Source organism: Typopeltis vanoorti, chromosome 22 (assembly GCF_054136105.1).
Source record: "Typopeltis vanoorti isolate ZY-2024b chromosome 22, IOZ_Tvanoo_1.0, whole genome shotgun sequence".
Taxonomy (NCBI): Eukaryota; Metazoa; Arthropoda; class Arachnida; order Uropygi; family Thelyphonidae; genus Typopeltis; species Typopeltis vanoorti.
Window position 1 is genome coordinate 42,389,655 of NC_143570.1, and position 24,980 is coordinate 42,414,634.

A 24,980-nucleotide genomic window follows, 5' to 3' on the forward strand; every position below is an offset into this window, starting at 1 on the left:
TGTGACCTAAACATGATGGAATGTAATGCGTTCGTCAAGATAGACAAAGCACATCTTGTTGGAAATGAACGCAATAAATATATATGCAAATTTAAATGCTTTCTATATATAAAATTCTATCGACTGTAAAAAAAAAAAAAAAAAAAAACAGATGTTGAAATAAAAATCTCTCTTAAGATTTTCTATGGATATCCTGATAAACTAAAACAATAATGTTCCTTCTATAGAAAGCATTTAAGTGTGTTGTAGTGGATGCCGATCATTCTGTATTTGGGCTGCTTATAATGGCTGTAAGTGCTTCATAAAACGGACTAAATGAACCGAGTGACCTTTCAGTTCACCAGAAACATTTTCTCGTTTCTTCGAACTGTAATAAAATAGTAAATGTTCTGTCGATTAAGTACGTCACGAACAGGAGGGTGCACGAAGTCTTTTCTACACAAAACTTTTCAATAAAATAGAATCAGGCTATTTCCGTCGATAGCAAGATACCATTTTCAATAACCAATCCCCGCCTTTAAAGCAGTACACAATTGTATACAGTATTTTTATTTCACTTATAAAATTCTTGTAATGACCCCGGTCTGTTTGATTTCTGATTTTATTTATTTTTTCAAAACATTTTACTTTCATTTGATCACTAGTTAAGTGAAAGTAAATCTTAAAGGCACAAATAAAACTCGCCCATCTGCTAGAGGCGCAAAAAAAAAAAAAAGTTTTCGATCATCCTCACAAGTGTTTGTCAGGCGGCACGTGTTCCTGTCGCATCTGTTAACCGTTATATCCTTTATTCGCTTGACATAAGTCCAGCATTCGAAAAAGCCAAGCAAACAGCTGCAAGAACAGCTGAAACACTGCGTACCGGTGGTTGCTAAAGAAGTTCTCCATTGTTGACACAGATACGCATTGTGACGTCATCGTTAACCAGCTGACGCTTCCGCCCGAGGGTCGTCAGGCTTTGGTGGTTAAATGATGGCAGATGCTAACTGTTAACTCTTGGCGAAGTTTTTATTCGAGTTCCGACAGCAAAGCAGTCAGAGAGAAATGCGCACACATGGAGATACACTAGGTACCTAAGTTTGCTACTCGGATCGACGAAGAAAATTTGATACTAAGGTAAGCAGTCATTTATGTATTTCTTGTTACTCTTGTCAGGTATAGTTCGATATACTTTGGACAAAACAATCATATACTTTAGTTTTGTTTTTTTGACCAATACTGGTTTTTCGTTTTTTTTTGAAACTTTTTCTAAAAACTGTTGCTAGCTACTTACAAACCTATTTTCGTAATGTATAGAACAATGACAATTCACGAAAGACAACACTGCCACTAATTCTTATATTTTATTCATAATAAAAGAATAAAGGTGTTATTAACATTATCAAATATTTTATTTTATTTTTATTATTTTATCAAATAATTATTTTTTTTATATTAAATTTTATACTTTCTTTACTATTGTAGATCAAAATTTACTTTATAAGAAGAAAAGGAGTTATTTACACGGCAAAAATGCATTCAGTTCAATTTTAATACCTGTTGTCGAATATTATTATTATTGTTTGCACTTAAAGTACGTATGTGTGTAAATAATTTACTCGTTAATAAACACTTTCTCTTAAATATTGATACCGTATACACTTGGGTGAACGGGATGTCCTAAAATATGGAGATATTAAGAAAAAAGTATTACACAAGTGATAAGTTTTACAAATTTGCTTATTATCACTACAGCTCTATTAATAAATTACTTTTTTTTTTATATTTATGTGAAGGAAAGAAAGAAATCTAAATCACAAAAAAGAAATAACTGGAAGTGTTATATTAGCTTCTCAGTTAAATACCCCCAAAACAATAATTAAAGATGGTGATTGCTACATGGTATGTGTACTGCATTTAGGGTTAGCATATTCAAAGTATTCGATTCTTAAGGAAGTGCTTTATTCTTATTCTTATTTTGGGAGGTATTTAACTTCGAGAGATGCTATTGAAGTGATTTGCTGGTTTTAGATAAAACACTGTGAACTACTCGTAACCGGTCTGAAAGTTTCTTAGTAGGATATTGGAGACGCCGGATGTAGCAACCGCAATATCCTTCAAGTTTTCTATCTCAGGTGGGAAGGGAGAATTGTCCTGCAAACACACTTGTGATAAGCAAAAGTGTCGGCCCACATCGAGAGAGAAGAATTACTCTACTGCTTTAGTGGGAGAGTGAGGTCATGAGAAAGGGTACAAAAAAACCCATTGTTACGTGGGAACACTATAAGTTGTACAGTTTCGCATGTTACAAAAGAATGGTTTTCTTAATTTCTTGACAACTGATTAAAAAATCAGAACGTAAAGCAAAAAGGGAAGAACAGAAAACGTTTTTAAGTCATTTATAAATAGACTTCCTTATCCTTATAAGGACTGGCTTAAAGGGGCGAAGCAAGAATGCTTTTCATCTTCCCCGTTATCTGTAGAGGACTGTGTAGGGATAAGGTGTTATTGAGCAATTAAAGCTCTGATCATGGCATGAGGGTAACAGCAATAGCCGAGCCTCAGAACTTCATTGGCTACAGCATTGCCATCCATTACCCTCCAAGGGTATTGGATTGAATGAATCAATCACCGCATCTCACGGTCGATTGATCCCATATAAGGGACTGGCTTAAAGGGGCGAAGCAAGAATGCTTTTCATCTTCCCCGTTATCTGTAGAGGACTGTGTAGGGATAAGGTGTTATTGAGCAATTAAAGCTCTGATCATGGCATGAGGGTAACAGCAATAGCCGAGCCTCAGTTAGAACTTCATCGGCTACAGCATTGCCATCCATTACCCTCCAAGGGTATTGGATTGAATGAATCAATCACTGCTGGAAAATCCTTCCTTATAGTCCTTATAAGGACTGGCTTAAAGGGGCGAAGCAAGAATGCTTTTCATATTCCCCGTTATCTCTGTAGAGGACAGTGTAGGGATAAGGTGTTATTGAGCAATTAAAGCTCTGATCATGGCAGGAGGGTAACAGCAATAACCGAGCCTCAGTTAGAACTTCATTGGCTACAGCATTGCCATCCATTACCCTCCAAGGGTATTGGATTGAATTAATCAATCACCGCATCTCACGGTCGATTGTTCCTTCCGATCCATCCTTCCTTATATAAGGAAACACATTTACTAATAGTAAACTGATGTTAGTAATATTTTACTGTTTGAAACAAATTCACGTTTATTTTCATATCAGAGAGTATAATATAATAAAAACAAATTTTTCTTTTTAAAATAAAGAATTAAATTATTTAATTAAAAATTCAAAATCGTAACTGATATCTTTGGTATATTTTTCTTGAACAGAAGGCAGTTTACATGACTCTCACCCATGATAGGATATAAACCGATATTACGTCATTACTGTAGCTGGCCAGAATTTTGTTTTTGTTTTTATATTTTGAATTTCAATTTATTTGTTACATGTCGGGAAACACTTGCACTAAAGAGCAAACTGGAACTTTTTTTAAATTCATTTCCGGCCTCCAGTAAGCAGTTTGTTCCACTATGAACGAGATTCATTCAGAATGGAATAAATTATTGTATTTAAATTATTGTATTAATTCGTTCATATAGTTGCTACCCTTTTGTTCCAGAAAACTTACCTGCCTAAAATATTCTTTATTGCAAATGTGTAAAGAATTTGTGAATAATTTCGTGTTCTTTTTTTATTGTTCTTAAGCTGTGGGATTTTAGACATCATAATATCTTGTTAACCTTGGCATTTAAACCCGAGAAACTAACATGTTCCGAATTAATACCAGAAGTAATCGACCTTGACCTTTGGGTTTAGTTAATTTGGTTTTTCTAGGTGGGATAAACAATTGAGAAAAACACGTTTCGCGTATTTACACGGAACTTTATGAAGGTGAAATGTTTCTTTTGGATACTTCGTATTGTACGGTGACAAATACACTTTACATTTTTTTTTTTTTTTTTTTTTTTTTTTTTTCGTGCAGTGAATATATATTCTACAATGAGTACTATGTAATATCCTTAGGTAGTAATTTATATTTCATTAATTTATTCTTCAGTGAAAAACAAAATTGCGACATAGACATTTAACTTCACTACTTATGGTTCTATTCTATTCAGTCCTATTTATGTCATTCAAATGCTAAAAGTCGCCTCGTTTTTTTCATCCTCTCACCTTAATCTCCGACTTCTCTTTACAGTAGCGACTTTGGACAATTCAAAGTATAACAGGCGAATAACACAAAATAAGAAATGCTTTCTTAATCTGGGTGGATTTCTTGTCGCTCCCGAACTTATGCAGGGTGTGTTAAGTAAACACACAGTAAAGTATCTTCATTTGTTTCTGCTTGAGGCGTTTAGGTAAATAGCTCAGTAGCTGCAAAGGCCAAATCGTACAATGAAAGTTAGACATTATTACATGCATTCGTCAACAGGGAAAGGTAGTGCCTCTGCGTGAATGAATTGGTAGCCGTATCATGGGTTATTTTAATAATAGTGATTGGACTTTAACCTCCATTACACCCAACTTAAAAACCTTAACGCTTTTTTGCAATTACTAAAATTAATCTGCAATTCTTATACCTTCCTTATTCCAACTGTGCGTAATCTTCAGAGATGAATGAGGTGCGTTTATTTTTGGTCATGATGTCCTCTTTTTTTTAGCAATTAAATATCATTTTCCTTTTGCACCTGCTCTGTCTAAACTTAAGATATTTATGATTCACCACAAACAGTTAAAGTTCAAATTGTTAACGATATTTTGTACAGACAAGGAAAATTAAAAAAAAAAAAAAATCATTATAACAACACGAACAGTTCTCGTGTTTGCGTTCTACTGGCCTCAAAATCCTTAGAGTGCGCTAGCATATCATATTTTATCTAAGGATGTTCTTAAGTCACATGAAATTTATTTAAAATGCGGTGACCCCACTCATTTATGCGATTACCTCATTCTGCTTTTTTGTCAAAAAAAAGGGGGGGGGAGGATGGTTAGAATTGGCAAAGTTCTCAACAGAAACACCTGACCTCGTCTTCAGTTCTTTCTAACATACTTCCTTACAAATGTGTCATGAAGTTGTAATTGAACCCGTTTTCTTCGGTACACAGAATCAGGAAGAATCCAATCAAAACGCATAAATATTCATTTTACAACGTTGGTTATTTGTTCTAAGCGAAAATATACTGGTATTATTCTTGGAGTTCCTTGTAAGGCACTATTTTTAGCTACTGAAAGGAAGGGAGGAAGTGTTAATTGGATAACATCAATATTGCAGAAAAATCACGAGAAAAATGAATTAGTTAATGTGACCTACGCATGGGTGCGCAATTAGTGAAATAAAATCGATTATGGAGAGTAGAGATAGTACTAAAGATTTATGATGTAAATCTGATATCGACTCGCAACTTAAAATTTACAAAGGACTCAATAATCCTACACGATATGCCAAATAACTTTGAAAATCGGTGTAATGCATTTACGAGTATGTACTATGTGTTCCTCATAATTGTAATAATTCCAAAGCAGGAAGTTCTTACCCCTTTTGACGAGCACGATGAGTCTCATGCAATGCGAGGCCCCGATTCAGCTTATTGGAGTCCTAAAGTAGTTTTTAGTACTTTCGCGATATTTTTACGATTTAATACTTCGTCAAATGTTTAAGTACATTTTCACCGGGTACAAATACCCGGTAAAATTATACATAAAATTATTGTTATGATATTGTTACAAAGACACTATTGATCGATAAAGATCAATTGGTAAAATAACCCGTACTTCGGTTCTTACATAAGCAATTGTTTCCTTGTTATTGATCTAGATGCACGATTCCTTGTTATTGATCTAGAAGGATAAACTGGAAATTATCTAGTGAACGACTACTTGGGATCATCTGGCACATAAATATAACGAATGGCAACATTAAAGCGGCACAGGAACATCTGAAATACACTTTTTTTTCTTTTTGGCTAGATGGGTGTAGCAAGAATTCTTTTCATATTCCCCGTTATCTGTAGAAGGAAATGTATGGATAAGGTGTTATTGAGCTATAAGCTCTGGTCATGGCAGGAAGGTGTACGTTTCATCATCATGAACCATGGGCTCACTGCCCGTTGATGTCTGATGTCTGTTTCACTATCTTCTTCCACCTTTCTTTGTCCAGTGCACAGTGTCGCAGTTTTTGTACACCCATTCCACACCAATCTTTTATATCGTCTATCCATTCTCTGTATGGTCTACCTCTTCTGTTTAACCCATCCAAAATACCAAACATAAATGTCTTTATCTTCCGGTCCTCACTCATTCTACAGATGTGTCCAAATAATTGCAGTTTCCGTTTTATAATCTTCTGCATTAGATTCTGTTTGTATTTGGTTCTATCTTCTGATAGAGCTCTTCATTGGTGATTTTCTGTACCCATCCTATTCTTAGAATCTTCCTGTAAACAAATTCTTTCAAATGCCAAAATTCTTTTTCTTGATTCCTTATTTATTACCCACGTTTCAGATCCGTACAGTACACCGCTGAAGATGCATGTTTCCAATACTCTTAGTTTAGTTTGCAGACTGATCACTTTACTTTTCCCGATGTTATCCATGGCGTTCAGATTTGTTCTTCCCTTTGCAATCCTGATCTTTATTTCTTTTTTACAGTCCAAGTCATATGTCACTTTACTTCCCAAATATGTGAATTGTTCTACATTTTCTATATCAGTTCCATCCACTTTTATCTTTTGTTTCATGTTCTTCTCACTAAATACCATTGTCTTTTGTTTTTTCCAAGTTCATAACAAGTCCAAATCTCTTCCCTTCATCATTTAACAGTTTCAGTGTTTTTTGTAGTTCTCTTTCGTCTTCTTCAATAATAACAATGTCATCTGCAAATCTCAGATTGTTAATTCTCATTCAGTGTACAGATATTCCTTTGGCATCTTCTTTCATTTTATCCATTGCTCTTTCTAAATGTGCGATGAAAATGCTTGGTGATATTGGGTCTTCCTGTTTAGTACCTCTGCTTGTTTTAAACCATTTCCCCAAATCATCACCTATTCTAACTGCTGCAGCTGCATTCTGATAAACATCTTTTAATAGCGTACGTTTGACAGTGTTAAAAACGTTTGTTTTTAACACTGTTAAACGTACGTTTAGCAGTCTACGTTTGGTACACTGTTAATAATAATAATTCACTTTATGGGTACTTATATTATTGTAATATTATGATATTAAATAGTTAAAGGTGTATACGGAATCATATTTTCTTAACTTAATTCAATTACTAATGAGTTTTAGTATTTTTATCTTTAAATTTAAAAATATAAAAAAATGCAATAATTTTATTTTTATTTTATAAATGAATATTTTTTTTCATTGAATATAAATAAAATAAATCGCATTGATGCGTGACGTCACATCCTCTCAAATTATCGAACTTTTTTTTTTTCCTTTTTACGAACTGGCAAAATAACGAATTGATTTTTATTTACCAATGCTTTCTCATCGAGCGGACGTGCTTGGTCTTAAGCAGAATATGTTTGTGACGGAAGGCAATGCTAATGCTAGATAAATCAACGAGAAACGTAGCCATCGTATACAGTATTTTCAATATGAATAAACCTGAATTATGAATGAATATTTATACATCCCAATTGGATTCTTCTTGCTCCCTTTCATATTTAGTACGCAGAAGTCACACTTCCTTGCAAATACGTCATTAGCCAAAACTTCATATAGGTGCAAGGAAGTGTGTTAGGAAGCATGAAAGGTCAGATTCTCTGAAGGGAAAAAGAAGTATTTTTGGACAGTTCCTATTCAACTTAATTGGACATTCTTTGAAAAACTTGTGGTAGGTAAAACAGTAGTTCAGTAGAAGTTAAATGATTTTTTTTTCTTTAATAATTTTTATGGATCAACTATCGGGTAGCAGTGACGCAGGTATTATAACAATATACAGTGTATGGAAATCTATTGTTAGCGTACTTTTCGGAATAGCTTCCCTTTTATCTATTAGCTAACTACAAATTGACTCAAACATCCTTTGTAGTGTATCGTTTGGTAGGGAGAAGCGTGATGATATTTGCAAGGTTTTCATTGTTAAATAATTCGCTCTTTATAATGATTAAATGAACGTAAACGACACAGACATTGGTGCAATGCTACGTTACAAAGTCATTATTAAGCAATAACTTATTACCATCACGAAAACAGTTACTTTGTCAATTGTGACGTCATTTATATATATATATATATATATATATATATATAGTTAATTGTTGACAGGAGTATTATTTGAAGCATGCTAAGTTCACTTGAATGGGAATATGTATATAGATTTTTTTTTTTTTGAAATGTATTGTTATACCTGATAATTTTTTAAAATTATTCTTGACAGAAACAAATTTTGAATCTTAAATAGCGTGTTCTGCTAGTATGAGAGAATATAAAATACGAAAGAAAAAAAAAAGACTTTTTTTTTTTTTTTTTTACCGAATTATGGACATTTTCCAAGATACTGTGACCGTTAGGGGAGTACAGCTTCGTTTAACTCCTTATAGTCAGGTAAAAATTACAATCTTTGTTAACGAGTTCCGGTTCTTACCGAGAACTTAATCTTAAGTTACGACGTTACCCAGAACTTGTATTCTCAGGTTACACGCGCTGGTGAAGTTGGCCGGACCGTGTGCCAAAGTAGTTCCGCGATAGCAAAGAAATGTAGGGTACAGTGGTTGCGGGGAAAAAAACACGAAAAAAGTTCATTTATTATAGGGACTGGGTTTTTGAACAAATAGATTTGATTTTTCTCGCATATACAGAGTTTCATATCTGCAACTTAGAACTACGTTTCAATCAATATTTTAAAAGTATTTATGGAAATACTTTTAAAATAAAAATTTAGGAAAATGAAAATTTCCATGTTTCCAAATTTTCAAAAAAAAAAAAAAAACTTGAATCTCTTCTTTTCCCATTGGCATAAAAATTAACTGAAAGAATAGTTTGTATTAGTTTATATATAGAGTGATAATCTGTTCTTTTACTTCGGTTTTATGCCAATGGAAAAAGGACAGATGAAAGCACCAGTTTTTGTTTTACATGCCACTATTTATCAGGAGTGAGAGTAGGCAGAAGGAAGTAAGTGTGCACGCGAAATCGGTATCTCACTCAAATGATAGCATTACGAGATGATGATAATAAAATATTTAATTTTACCACCAGGAAACAACAGCCCCGCTAATGATACCAACTCTTACCGTGGTGATGGCGAGGAAATTAAGATTGACAACATTTATTAAGAGAAAAACCAGACCATAGTTCGAGACCGAGACTCAGTGCTGAAGATAAAAATCGATCAACAGTAGATAACGAGAAATTCTTCTCCAAATCTCAGATGATCAAGTTATCATAAAGCAACTACATGTTCTAGATGATGTTCTGGATTAATATCTATTAATCACTTCTGCATAACCAATTTACGTGTACTGCTACACACTTCGTGATTATCAGGCTGCTTTACCACAGGAGTAATGAAAAAAAAAATAAATTAAAAAATAATTGAACTACACGGGAGCATATATCGAATACCCTTCACTGTGCCTCACGTATAGGTTGGCTTGTGTGTATTCACAATCCTTTATCTTCTTTTCCACTCCTGCCTTTTTTTTTTTTTTAATATTTCTTTTATATTAAGCGGTAAAAGAAGAATTGGAAGACCATGATAGCGATGGCATGAGACCGGAACAGGACACCTGGCCTAAAATCCAGGTTAGGAAGAAGATATTAAGTTTTTTCTAATGTGTATTCTTTCATAGACACAAAACACAATCCAATATTGTTGCTATGCGACGTGATAATTATTTTAATTCAATTTTTAACCGTTTTCTTTCAGCCATAACAGTCAAAGTTGTTTATGAAAGGTATATAAATTCGCCACTTCCATTTTTGGACCATTGCACAGAATTTCAACCCAAATAATTAAATATTAGCTACTTATATAGTTTAGATAATTCCCGTGCAACAGACTCCGTTACTTTTCTGTGTATTTCATATATAAATCATCATCTCTTACTAGATAAAATTCATCAAATTGCAGTTTATCCAACCGATTCTCATAACATTGTGACACATTCCCTTCCATTCGTTTTTTTTTTATTTTCTTTTAAATTTTGGTTGATTATTAATCCTTGTTCTTACATGTTGAGCTTTCTGAATGTTATTGTAATGCTTCAACGTTTTCTCCAGCTAGAGTGACACTGACATCCTAATATTACTGTTCTACTTGTCATGTTTTAAGCTTTCTCTAATACATTTTTCTAAAGCTAAGTTAATAGCAATAGGTTCAGATCTAATTCCATTAGCCTGTAGTACCATGTTTTGGCTGGTAGTAGTGCAAACTTTGATTAAACATATTATTTTATGAGGTATTCCTACCTCATTTAATACTTCCCAATGCCAGAATTTCTGGCATATGATAGAATGCTATCATATGCCAGACAAGGCTAATTATATTATCATTTTTGCTCTGATATTATCTTGTAAAAATAATCTCCATGTGAATCATTCCTTCGAAATACTGCTTGATATTCACTTATATTATCCTCATCGTATGGTAAGATTCTTTCTATTATCACATTACTTAAAATTTTTCACTACGCCTATTACAATGTATTACAATTAATTTGAATAAATTTACTTCGCCGAAGTGAAGCCTATTGCTCTTTATCTCAGTAATTTATTAGTGCACCTTTTGGCGACTCGCACAGAAAAGAAATAAGTTCTGTATTACTGCAACCTCAGTGTGTGTGTGTATATATATATATATATATATATATATATATATATATATATATATATATATATATATATATATATATATGGGTCACCTACTCACTGATGAGACTTCGAAAAAGATCGAAACCGGTTCGGGACTGGCCATGACAGGCTCTGCTTAGGTAGGTTTTTGCCTATCTCTGAGTGGGGCCAGCGACAGAGCCATAATGAGATTAAGGCTCTACTTGGTGGTGGGGTGAGCTTGCCACTGGATAGAGCCAATGCTGAGAAGTTCTCGGTGATGGGGTGAGTCTGTCACTGAGTAGAACAACGCTGAGTTAGGCGATCTTTCGGGATCGTCTTATTTTTAGAGCCCGTTTCACCTATACAAAGGTCGAAAGTGGTCTGGGTAGTGGCCTTCTCTCACTCATAATGTATAACAGCATACATCTCCTAGGAGTTTTGTTTTATATTATGGGAAAATACTAAGGAACAATGATTGGAACTTACTCCACCTTTACTACGAGTTGCCGCAGCATGTACCATGTGTTGACTTACGCTTGGACTCGTCGAACTTTTTGGGTTTTCTATATTCGGCATAAAACTGTTAGATGTTGACTTACACTTGGACTCGTCGAACTTTTATGGTTTTCTATATTCGGCATAAAACTCTTAGATTTTCTATCTTTGAATTTCTTATTCGGCTAAGAAATAATGTGGGATTCAATATCCACTTAATTTGAATAAATATTAATGTTACGTTTAATACCAACTATCATAGCCCCAGACTTCTTTTCTTAGGAAAATTTATTATAAAATAATATTGGGATACAGAAAACATTCTCCATTTTTTTTTTTTTTCAAAATTTTAATATTGAGTAAAATAATTTAAAAAAAAATTATACTTTTTATTGTTCCAAAATATTTGTAAAATAATTTTAATGTTATATTTTAAAAAAACATTACACATTCCTTCAAAATCGATTACCCTACTGTGTGAAATTTGTGAATAAAAACTAGGAGCAATTGTGAACAGCCGAAGTAATCTTTTAATGTTACTATGGACGGACTGTTATCAATATATATAATACTAAAAAAAAAAAAAAAAGAAGAAGAAGAAGAAGCTTTATTGTTTTTAAATTACTCATTTTTTAATACATTCCACAACAACCTACAAAAACCTTATTGCGCTTAATAATCGGAGCCACGGGACTTTTTAAGCCAATAGAAATCCGCTAGTTATCATGCTTTTCGTAAGAGTTCATCGTAAGAGGAATAAACAAAGCAATGAACCAGAGCGTGTCGAAACAACATAGTTTTGATACCACACACAAAAAAGCGAGTTTGTATTGTTTCTTTAACCAAACTTTTGATATCTTTCTTACTGGAAATGTCATAGTTCTCACAGACCAATTTATTTTTTCCTTCTGATACTTTCACAGATATAAGTGTAGGGCAAATTAAAGATTGAGTAATCTCTTTTTATTTAAAGAGAGAAAGAGAAGAGAAGCTGTAACCACACCATTACCCGAGAATGTGCTGACATCAGTTTCCTTAGCAACCGGCGTAGTTACATTATCAAGCCAACCGCGAACAATACACTGTCTCGAGGTGAACGCCTTCTTTTAGCCAAGAGATTGGAAAGAAGCAGTGCGTAGCAGATATTATTATTATTATATCTTTTCATCTTCACGCGACAACTTTCCTCTTATAATTGGTCACCTCAACAACTGCTATTCACCGATCTTCTAACTTGCCTGTAGATGCGTGTCGACCCTGAATTATTACCAATCGTCATTTCCGCTTGCATCCGGAAGTATTCAGCGGGTGTTGATAACACATGAGCTAGCACAAAGCAGGCAACCTATCGCGTTTGGGCTTCATTCTGATCTGTTAGTCGGATGGTGAAGGGAGTTGCGTACGAGGACTCGGTGGATTACTAGTATGTGAAAGGTAGGTTAATTTGGTTTGGAATTCTTTCACTGACGATTTTATTGCTCGCAATCTTAGGAAAGATTTGATAGTGAATACGTTTTGTGGGGGATCGATAAGTAAAAGCGATGGTGGTGTTCCGTTTGCTTGGTATTGCAAACTCCGCCAGACGTGTATTTGTAGGTTTTTGTTAGTTTTTGCTTCATTTCTTCAGGGCTTTTCTCAATAGGTTTATATGATTTAAAATTTAAGTGTTTATTATTATTATTACTTAAATTAGTGACGATTACGTCTCGCTTGGTATTACTTATCAAATTTGCTAGAAAATTTGATAAGTAATACCGACGAGAGTTTTAACGAAATTAAAACGAGATATTAAATCAGTTTCAAGTCTTAATTTTCCCAAAGCTAAATTTTTATTTTACTTTAAGGTTTACTTCAGTTTTAATTTAAGGAAGCAATCATGGATTTTCTAGTTTATCATGAGTATAATAGTCAGCTGACACCGATTATCTTTAACTGCATAGCGTTTTCTTCTGATCATACTACAGTTTGTCGCAACAGGTTTCAATACCCAGTATCACTCTGGAGAACTTGGCCTTGTAGTTTAAAGCACGTGGACCAATACTTTAGCTAGTAGCAGTGGGATTCCATCTGGTTTGATATCGATTGTTTAGATTACACTAAAGCAAACTAAAGTTATGAAATTACAGCAAGCACACCCGAGTGTATTTTGTCTACCTTGAGTGTTCTCTTGACCAATTTAGTCTGCTATCCACCGATAACATCTCGGATTTCTAGGAAGAAAACCCCACATTGTATGCGACTGAGTGACTCCAGTTAAAAAGCTTTTGTAAAAGATTTTTTTTAGTTTCTGTATTACTTAAATATTTATCTAATTGAGATTTAGTCCTTTCATTTTAACTTTTTATTTATAGCTGGTGTAAAGCCTTTCGAAACAGTTCACTAGAGCTTATCTAGTTTAGTATGAATTAACAGCGGCTATTCCATGAGACCTACTAGCTAATAGGTCGGTAGGAATTGGTTGTTTTCCTTGATCTAAAGATGCACATTTAGTTGTAGCGTAAGTTGATGAAAAAGAAAATCCTGTTTTCTCCTTTAAAGAAAAATAAACCAAGTCGAGTTCTAATAACACCAACCCTCCCACTTGTCGACTGACGTGGATGGGCGTTCATATCTTCCACTTTACGGTGTTAAATCCGCTTTAACGGGTATTACCGGTGAACAGGAATATCCCCGGTGTAACCCCATGAATGAGACATATTACAATAGGTACTATGATTAGCTCGTGAGTCATTCTTTAACTATAGCATTTCTACAAGGAAATGCTATCTGTTTACTGACAGACACTACTAAGAATCGGTAGCATATTGGAAGAAGAAAAAATTTTTTTTTTCCTTCCAAGTATTTTTTTTTTTTAATGTGATCATCACATGGCAATTAGAGTTCATAATGACGTTTACATTCCAGTCGATGCATCTTTCTGTTATTATTATTATTATTATATCTATTGTTAATTCGCTTTGCTGGCTTCCTGTTCTCATGGGCTTGTGTAATTCCTCTTCCATTGTTAACAAATACAGCTGCCAACGTCATTTCTTTGCCACTAGATGTAGTTAACAGCCCGTGAGGTTTGACCTGACTTTGAATTATCAGTCTGTAGAGTTCAAGGATGAAGACGCAAATGATTTCGCTAACAGACTAAAGAATTTTCTTACTTAAAAATACTGCACATCATTCAGACTGCAAGATCAATCAAATTATATCTCACTTTCCAGATAAACTGTAGGAGGTTTGGGACCAGTTGTTATGACGACGGAAGTAAACAATAGCAGTAATGACACGTTGAAGTTCCGTGTCACTGGATAATGTAGGCGTCAGTTCGTAGGGAAAGAACGTCGCCATCCGTTTCCTGTGACCAGGAAATACAAAAGAGTTGCGTGGTGGAAAATCCATAGTGTTATCAAGCAGTTCATTGCTGTGAATTTACCGTGGATGCTACACGAGAGGTTGATGTACGTTTATTCAAAGATATACATTCCGTTAATATAAATACGTGTTGCTATTATTTTTCTTTCATGTAAAATTATGCAAATATTTAAATTTTCTTGGGATGAGATAATTACTTTAAAAAAAAGGCTAAAATTTGAATAATATCGCTTGACAGATCTTTTACACATTCTGTTAAGTCTAAAACAGATATTTGATTATTGTATATAATAAGATGCGAAACATGTTTGGGTTACATCAAAGGTCAATATTGTTCACAAAATATAAATACTGTGGGAATTACTTTATATATATTTTTTAATTTAATATTAAAGTAAATAAAAAAAGTTTTAATCTATAAATTTTTTATAAACTAAACTACGTAATTTAATAAATAAAGTTAGAAATTTTCAGATACACCTTTTTATTTTAATAATAAGATAGTATTTATTAAAAATAATGGTTTCGTTAAGCGAATTGACTTGACTTCGACCGTGAGATGCGGTGATTGATTCATTTAATCCAATATCCTTGGAGGGTAATGGATGGCAATGCTGTAGCCAATGAAGTTCTAACTGAGGCTCGGCTATTGCTGTTACCCTCCTGCCATGATCAGAGCTTTAATAGCTCAATAACACCTTATCCCTACACTGTCCTCTACAGATAACGGGGAATATGAAAAGCATTATTGCTTCGCCCCTTTAAGCCAGTCCTTATAAGGTTAAGTGAATTTCGTGTAAATGTAAATATACGAATGTAATGCAGGGTTTTGTTTTTATCTTAGGTTTTATCTTTATGTGAATATTATATGAGAATTAATTTATTCAAGGCTTGATATATTTGAGTCTGCGAAGTTGTAAAAATTGAATGATTCATCATCTTATACAATTTGTAATAACAAAAGCATTCGAAAACGATTAATTCTGGTTGAATAAAATTTAATGTATCAATACATCCAAAGAAGCACATGCATGTGCTTTAGTCTTTATTTTGACATCTGCGTGATCGTCAGTGCTGACACTACCTAATTGTCAGTTAGGTAGTGTCATTTTAATTTTAAAATGTAAAATTTTAATGTTTGGTTTCTGAAGCGCATCCTAATTTTAGGTATATTTTTGTGATCAAAACTGATGACGAAATAGCCACAGATTCCAATCTCAGTATATAAACGAAGACGTTGAGTTAAACGCTTTTAACTCAATTAAGGAAAAGAAAACACTGATTAAACGATGTTTTGTAACTTATGGATACGGAAAAAAAAAAAACTATGACATAATGAAACGAAATTTCACTTATGAGAAAGATCCTGTTGTTTCATTTTCCTGTATGAAATTTCCTGATTTGTTTCTATACTGATAAGGGAAGCTTTGTTTCACTTTAATTTCGAGTGATGGCGTAAGCATCTTGTAAGGAGAACTTTTCACTCATTTGACATGGCTCTTTTCATTTAAATATTGTTGACAACGAGACCCCCCCCCCCCACTTTCCCTTGTGATTTTTAAGCTGACACTACCTAATACGTGTCTCAGAGGACAAGATAAGTGCGAGTCTTTTAGAATACTTTCATAATTCTTTATTAAAAGGAATGACAAATGTAATTTTTCATTTTTTTTTCATAAAAATCTACAGTTAAAATAAATCTATAAACTAAAACAAAATCATATTGTATTTTCGATTTATTATTTACCAAACATTGAACTTTTTTCAAGCTATTTAAGGCCGCCCAATGTCGGTAGTCTTACACTGGACGATGGCATCATCTTCCAATTAAAAACAATCATAAACCTGAAGCAGATATACTAACCACTCATCCAACCAGGCAGGGCATTTAGTTTTCAAGAGCTCATTATGTGTGGACCATGCATATAAATTAAACAGTTTAAACTTTTCGGATTTCAGGGTTTTAAAGCTGCAATGTATTCCGTTAGTGAAACTACAGGATTTCATTCTATAAGAAAAAAAATCAATAATTTCACTTTTGTCGCTTCGGTATTGCCACTATACGTGAAATATATTTATCCTGCTGAGAGTAGTATAGGGAAGCAAGCAGGGGAGTACATATAGTTTAATCTTAATTAAAGAATTGTCTATTGATCCTAGTTGAAATAACTCTAGTCTAACAACATGTGTGGATCTTGTAGCCATGATGTTTGCAGGGCATTCAATGGAAAAGAGGACGGCGTCTATACCTCTCACAACGTGTTCTAGAATTCCATAGGGTGTTCGAGCTAGTTTACATTAACTCGCTTTTAACTCAATACGCGTAGTGATACATTTGTGTGATGCAGTGAGAACCAAAAATCGTTGGACCTGTACACTTTTTTTCTTCTTCTGTAGTGCTTAACTGTCGTGCTGTTGATACAATGCAGCAGTTGCTTTTGATGTATTTGAGGAGAGTTGTCTTGTGAGTCTTTGAAACGACGTACGTACCAGAATGCTGTGCATCATCATCTGGGATGGTGCTCTTTCATCCTCTGTGTTGAATTGCTGTGTCAACTGTGACATTGTCACCTATCAACTTGTCAGTACTGACGTCATTCCATTTCTCTTTCACTAGTTCATATCCAAAATGCAGGCACCTGAAGATTGAGGCACCAAGTATTAAGCTCTGTTCGACAGCTGTGATACTGTTTTTCCTCTTTTTCATGAGTGTAACTTTAACATTTGGGTTGCATAAGAAATATCCAACTACTTATGACAATACACTACAGTGCGCATAGATAACTGCTATGTAGTGTTGCACCCCCCCCCCCCCCGCGATAGAGTAGGTGTGTTCCACTGTAGAATGGGATCATAATTTACTTACGTGTACATACTTGATTATACAGTTTACTCATGTTAAGTGCTTATTCATAAAAAGTTTTCCCTTTAAATTTATTATTATGTACTTAATGAATATGATTATTCATATAATAAAGGCCTTGACATTATTTATCATACAGAAGCATTACTATTGTTCTATGTTATAACTTTTCTATTTAGAATACATCTTATTGTGATACAACAGAAAAGGTGATTTCTAGGAATACGCTATCAAAATTCTCACAGTGACATCTTTGGTTATACAACAACCAGTTTTTTCTCCTTTTTTTATAATAGAACACGTTTATAACATACGATGTCGTAATGTCAAAAGATTTTCCGCAAGTTATTGTTCACTGACTGATTTCTTGTTTTCTTTAACCTTACAGGATTTTTCCTAGTTGGAAAAGAAATGTCACAGCGATGATCAGGTGAAGTCCCGTGACTAGATCCACCTTGATTTCTTTACATTTGGTAATGCAGTAAAAAAAAAAAAAAGAAAAGAAATGGGCAATCCTGTAGAGGCTCAGCAGTCTTCGTCAACGTCCATAGTGGGAGGATCATCTACAGATCCGCCTCCAAGTCAGTCGAGTGGTAATCATGAACCTCCTGTGACATTTTTAGAAACAGTGTCTCGGACTGTGTCCAGAGTTGCTTCGCTCTCTGGTTCCAGACACACAAACATGACCAATACCACCTCCAGGACGAACTGGAATAATAATCGTGAAAGATCAACAAATGATGTTCAGAACAACAGAGAAGGTGCATCTTCTGGTGTGACAGTAGACAATACCCGGGAGAGGACTTTGGCCGAACACAGACGATCACATAGAAGCATATGGCCCACGAAGAGTTCCTCTTTCTTTGCGTGCCTCAGTTGTATCCTGGGGATGTATAATATCAGTAGGTTTTCCATGTTGGTGTATGTGTATAAAGGTAAGTTCTTGATCTTATTATCTAGGTTTATTATTATTTTTTTAAGCGTTAAAATTTAGTTGCTATTGTTACATGACGCACTACACAATATGTGCATGTATTACATTACATTACACATGCGCATATAAAAATACAAATTATTAATTTTTCTTCTGCATTTAATGAAATACAAACATATATTATTTAAATAGGTGTACTAACAGTTTATTCATATTTACTTTTTTATTTTATTTAATTTGTCTTAATTGTTATTAAGTTGTTAAATCATTATTATTATAATTGTATTATTAAACTATATTTAATTTCCATTTTGGTCAATTAATGTAGAATTCATTAATCAAGTATCATTTTATTTTTATAGAAGCAAAATTAGTTCGTCGAGATTTTCCATTTACTCATTCAAAATATTTGTGCACTGATTAAGTTGAAATCTGAAGTAGTTACAACAGCTCTTAATCATCTCTGTAAATAGAGTAACCGCAAATGACATTCAAGACATTCCACACACACACACACACACACACACACACACACACACACACACACACACACACACACACACACACACACACACACACACACACAATCTATGACAAATAACACTAGGATATCGAAGCCAACCCGTTTAGCACGCGCGATTCATGGTCTAATGACTTTATTGTATTCGGAAGTCGACACTGCTGAGACATTTGTCAGCGTCATGGTAGGGACAGGTCATGAGATTCGCTCGCCCTTTTATAGTTAAAAAGCGAACGACATGAACTTATGATTCAGCCGCATCTGAATGTCTTGTTAAGACTTATTTGATTATGATAAGTAAGACAAAGTATCATTGTGAAAGGTAATATTGAGCACGATTTTATTCTACACTTCACAGATCCGGGTTAGAATAAAAAATAATTACTCATTCCTTTTCCGCTTTAACAAGAAGAGAAAATAATTCATCAGGTGCTGAAAGCCCATTTCTTATATACGCATAGATCTTATCTTTAATGTTATTAATTTTATTTATTTAAACTGATAATACTTTCATTTTTAGTCTACATGTATATTTATATATACATACATTTAAGTTAATACATTTTATTAATACACATTCTTATTTTATATATATATTTGTTTACATTTAAATTAATACATTTCTATTTGAAAAGATTAGTTCATATATATAGATAATTTTTTATTTATTATCTATTTAGTATCCTTATAGTCCTTATAAGGACTGGCTTAAAGGGGCGAAGCAGAATGCTTTTCATTTTCCCCGTTATCTGTAGAGGACAGTGTAGGGATAAGGTGTTATTAAGCAATTAAAGCTCTGATCATGGCGGAAGGGTAACAGCAATAGCCGAGCCTCAGTTAGAACTTCATTGGCTATCTATTTAGTATTGACTTTAATTAGGCTTATATTCAAACATATGTAATTATGTATATACTGTATAATTACTTTTAAATTTTAACTTACAATTTTTCGTGGAATATAAAAGATTTTTTAATAATTTCATTATATTAAAAAAGTTACTTTTTTATTTTAGAGCAATAAAATAATAAAACTATAAATATTGGAATAAATAATTGTTTCTCTTACAATTATAGAATTAAAAAATTTCTTTAATCTTTAAAAAAAAGTTTGGTTGAAAAATGCGTTCATTACTACTGAGGTACTGTCAAATGTTTTCTAAACTGGAAAAAATTTACCGTGATTGATTTTCCTTACGTTACTTGGTATTGGTATGAGATATGCAAATTTATATTTACCGATATTGTTTAGAACAAGTCGAGGGTAAATAAAAGTAAAATGAAATAATTTATCCATTATGTTCTACAATGATTTCAGTTAAATTTGTGTAACTTTTGTTAGTGGATAAATGAATTCTGAAATCCAACTTCACCAACAGTAGAACAACAATATACTGAAGGCTGAGTGGGAGACGATTTTCATTTTACGGTGTGAGACTCGTAGTATACTTAGGAGGAGGCTTGAGGTTGCGTATTGGATTATCTGAAGATGGCCCGTTTATGACCTATTTATTTAGGATTATAACCTTTCGAGTATAGAATATGCATTAAACGTTTTATTTTTTCCACCAAACATCGTTTGATCGAGGCCAAAATTGAAAACAATTCAAATCATTTAAATATGGTCCGAAAAACCAAATTTTTATTATTGCACTTAGCCGGAGAGGAGTCGTTATGTTTTTTGTGCGTCTGAAAATGATCTAATTGATGAAAAATATTAAATAAATAAAGAGATAGATACGACGAATCCAATTGGTATTTACGAAGTGTTAACTGTGCAGGAGATAACCTTTATTTTGCCGCCCAAGATTCTTTTACAGTTACAAATTCTTTCAAAAGTGGTGATTGTAAGAAAACATTTTAAATTTAACTAAAATCAACAAAACATACCAAATCAACCTTTAGTATGTTTTAAATCTAATTCGCAGTTTGTGTCAGCAAAGAAACAAAATTGTGTGTGTGTGTGTATGCGTTAACGATACGAAGCTATTTTAAACCTAGTTTTACTCCATTTCCCAAGTAAGCAAACAGACAAAAAAGTCAAATTCGAGCCTGCAAGTCTGGGTGACCCGCAAAGTAGTGCAACTCGTGGTAAAGGTGGAATAAGTTCTGATCACTATTCTTAGTATTCAACCTTAATGCAAAACACATCTCCTTGAGGAGATGTATGATGCTATGCATTGAAGGCAAGGGGCCACTACCCAGACCGGTTTCGACCTTTATTGAGGTCTCATCAGTGGGAGCCAGGCTTAGAAATACCAAGATTTAAGTAATACAGAGCTTATAAGTATTTTACCAAAACAAGTTACCATAAGGTGTTTTGACCTTATTAAACAAGGTAAAAAACTTTCTACATATAAGGGTGGCTACACCGCCTGGCGTCCTGTTCTGGGTAGGCCGGTTTTTTCTCCTTGAATTCTGATGACTGGACACTCCCAAGTAAGCAAACAGACAAGTAAGTCAAGTTTGCGTCTCACATAGTGCAAGTCTGAGGCAACTCGTGGTAAAGGAGTTAGCTCCGATCACTTTCCTTAGTATTTTTCCCTAATGTGCATCCCCTTGCGGAGATGTATGATGCTATGCATTAAAGACAAGGGCTACTTTACACAGACCGGTTTCGACCTTTATATAGGTGAAGCGGGCTCTAAAAATTAGGCGATCCCGAAAGATTGCCCATCTCAGCGTTTTTCCACTCAGTGACAGGCTCACCCCGTCACCGAGAAGAAATTCTCAGCATAGGCTCTACCCAGTGGCAGACTCACCGCTACCACCAAGTAGAACCATAATCTCAGCGGTGGCCCCGAGCAGAGCCTCTCAGAACCCAAGCCTAACCTGCACCGGTTTCGACCTTTATTGAAGTCTCGTCAGTGGGAGCCAGGCCTAAAAATGCCAAGCTTTAAGTAATGCAGAGCTTATAAATTTTCCTAAACAAGCTGCCACAAAGTACTTTGACCTTATTAAATAAAAATCTCAGGATGAGAGTAAGACGTAGAAAGTTTTTACCTTGGGTATATAGTATATTAAAGATACCAAGCAATTTTATAAGCTAGGCATTAGGGGAAAATACTTAGGAAAGTGATCGGAGCTTACACACCTTTACCACGGGTTGCCTCATACTTGTACTACGTGCAGGCGCAAACTTGACTTGTCTGTTTGCTTACTTGGGAAAAAAAGGATTAAAACTCAGCTTATAAAATTGCTTGGTATCTTTAATATACTATATACCCAAGGTAAAAAAAAACTTTCTACATATATAATAATAAGCTAAGGAACACTATACCTTGAATTTCTCTATAAATATTATTCTCTGTTGAAAACGATTAAAAAACATCAGAAATTCACAAAGTAATTGCTCTTTAAATGATTCAAACAATAATAATGCTCCCTGCTAATTTTGTTAAGTATTATTAATTTATTGAGAGAAAAACCGTAACTTCAATATTACTTCTTTTCAGTGCTTGTTTTTTTTTTTTTTTTGAAAAATTATATATATATATATATATATATATGATAACTTTAATGATAAAGCTAAATACAATGACATAACTGTAATAGATTTGCTACGATTAAAAGATGTGGGTCATATTGTATTGGATTTATTTATTTCAGTGTGGATGCCTCTCACGAAAGGTTGTAAACCAATTATATATTATAGTGTTGCGAGTGGACTAAGATTGGATAATCTTGGTAGCCCAGTTCTAGAAACTAAGCATGATATCCTTTGAGCCTTCTGTAAGTAGGATGACAGTATCACACCTGGGAATGAAAATCAACTTCAATAAAACAATTTTTATCAACAATTTTATTGAAATTGATTTATCTGTTCGGATTTATTAAGTTAAGCGAGGTCACGCGTAATGTTTAATGACACACCCCTGCGTATATGCTCTTCGTTGGTATACCCCCCTCCCCCGAAAAAAAAAAAAAAAAAAAAGGCAAAGCAACATTTCTGCATGCGAATTAATTTCTGAACGGGTGTAGTGCCCTAAAACATTGCAGTTTGTACTAAATGATGGAAACTATCACAAGTCTCATGTAGGATCAAACAGACTTACTGTTGCCATGGAAACTCCGGAGTATTACTTCACGTTTAGTTTTAGATAAACTGGACTATTACTGTTTATTTTATAAAGATACATCCCGTATGCCTCTTCTATGGTCGGTAGTTATTTCTCTATAGATTTTAGTAATTATTTTCAGAAATATTTGTTAATATTAAAACGATGGTTTTTTTATGAAATTTATTTTATTTTTTTATATCTTTACAGCTTCGTTTATACTCGAATTTCTCATTCTTTCCCTGATTTTTGGGATACCATTTTTGTTCCTTCAGATGACGTTAGGTCGATATCTAGGAGCAGGAATACTGGACATGTGGTTTTTATCTCCTGCTTTTAAAGGTAAGGCATTCTTGTGTGCTTGTAATTAAATTTTGTCTCATCCATAGCTCAGTTATGGATGAGACATTACGTCATAAACTCAAGCTTATGACGTAATGTGACCATTTTCAACATTCAAATAGAAGCAATTGGGAAGTTACAAAGGAAATGCAATATGCGTAATATCAACAACTATTTATCAGAAAACTGTATACGTGCTAGGTATAATAGATTTTTAAATATAATTTTAAAAATAACTTCGTTTTTATATTTATATCCCTAAAAATGTACTATTCTTATGAAGTTGCGTCAATTCCTCCACCTTCCCCCGATATCAACAACCGGATATACAAATAGAGGAAAAGTTCTGAGTAATTCGTGTTACCAACTAGGTATGCGAATTCCAGGATGCAAACATAGTTAATCAAAAACAAACTTACTTTATCCATACAACGTATATCAAATCAAGAATTTCAACTTCAGATCTTTTCGCACTCCTAGAGAAAATTTACATCTCTTCAAGGATCATTTGGTGTGTTATAGGAGGAGGAGGAGGGGGGGGGGGGAGGAGGACAACAACTAAAAAAACAATCCCAGTTGTTTAGCAAGGTCATTTAATTTTATTCCACAGAGAGTAACAGCAAGAATATTGTGTAATCGAAAGGTGACCTTTCTGTCATAATCACTAGCTGTCGTCACAGTTAGCACGTTCTAAAATGCACATGTACACATTTATAGAAAAGAGTTGCCGCAGAGTTTTTACCTTCTTGCGTCATAATTATAGATAGTCCTGGTTTTAACGGACAAACCTCTTATATTCAATATTACAGGTAATTGCTTTTTTAAAGTGTTCATGATAACAAATATAAATTATTTTTTCTTTAATTATTGGATTGTTTTGGGGTATATTTAGAAAGGGTAGTCATATTCGGTCTTCTCTTGACATACGAAGCTAATTGTTTAATATTTCAAGATTTTTTTTTTAAATTCCATTTTTTTTTTCTTTCGATATTTAAACATTGCCTTCCCTTGATACATTCGATAGTTTGTTGCCTTAATCCTGTTGCTTGGATAGACCCTCCCAGTTTTTTTCCTTTATATTTCTTGTCGTTCTTGGCCTGTTTACTTGGTGGTTCACTAGGTCATCTCTTCATTTCCTCTCTTCCCCCCCCCCCCCCGCCTCACTTTCCACTTTTTAACCCTCACCAGCAATTCACTACTACTTTGGTTTTTGAGCTTCAGTCATCTCCTTCACATCTGGCCTGTAATTTTCTCTTCACGTTTCCATTTAAAGGTAGAATCTCTATAGTACAGTAGAAAGAATGGCATATACCCTTTGGAAAGATAGGGGTTTTGACCCCTATCTATGACGTCAAGAACACTTAATGAGTGTTTCTTGTTCTTCCATAACTATAGTTTCTATTCCATCTTTGCATGTTTTATTCTCCGTGTAATATTTTGAACATATTCTTATTCTCTTTACATAATTTTATTTCAAGAATCAAAGTTTGTGCAACAGTATTATATATATTTTCACTACATTTATTAGGGAAAATATAATTTGTCACATCAAAGGACTGATACAATATGAAGAAGCCAAAACCCTTCAAAAAAATCCCAAATGATGACTCAATTGAAAAAAATCGTA

The 24,980-nt window shown here is 33.8% G+C and overlaps 1 protein-coding gene across 1 annotated transcript in view; it reads left to right on the plus strand.

Annotated features, from left to right (window-relative positions):
- Positions 1-12,458: 12,458 nt before the first annotated feature.
- LOC150094357 (sodium-dependent transporter bedraggled-like) overlaps positions 12,459-24,980 on the plus strand; it is a 29,553-nt gene continuing 17,031 nt past the window's right edge. The window contains exons 1-3 of the mRNA XM_090411913.1: positions 12,459-12,710; positions 17,891-18,437; positions 23,222-23,353. Coding sequence (XP_090268039.1) covers positions 18,008-18,437; positions 23,222-23,353 — 562 coding nt within the window. The 5' untranslated portion in view covers positions 12,459-12,710; positions 17,891-18,007. The remainder of the gene's footprint in view (positions 12,711-17,890; positions 18,438-23,221; positions 23,354-24,980) is intronic.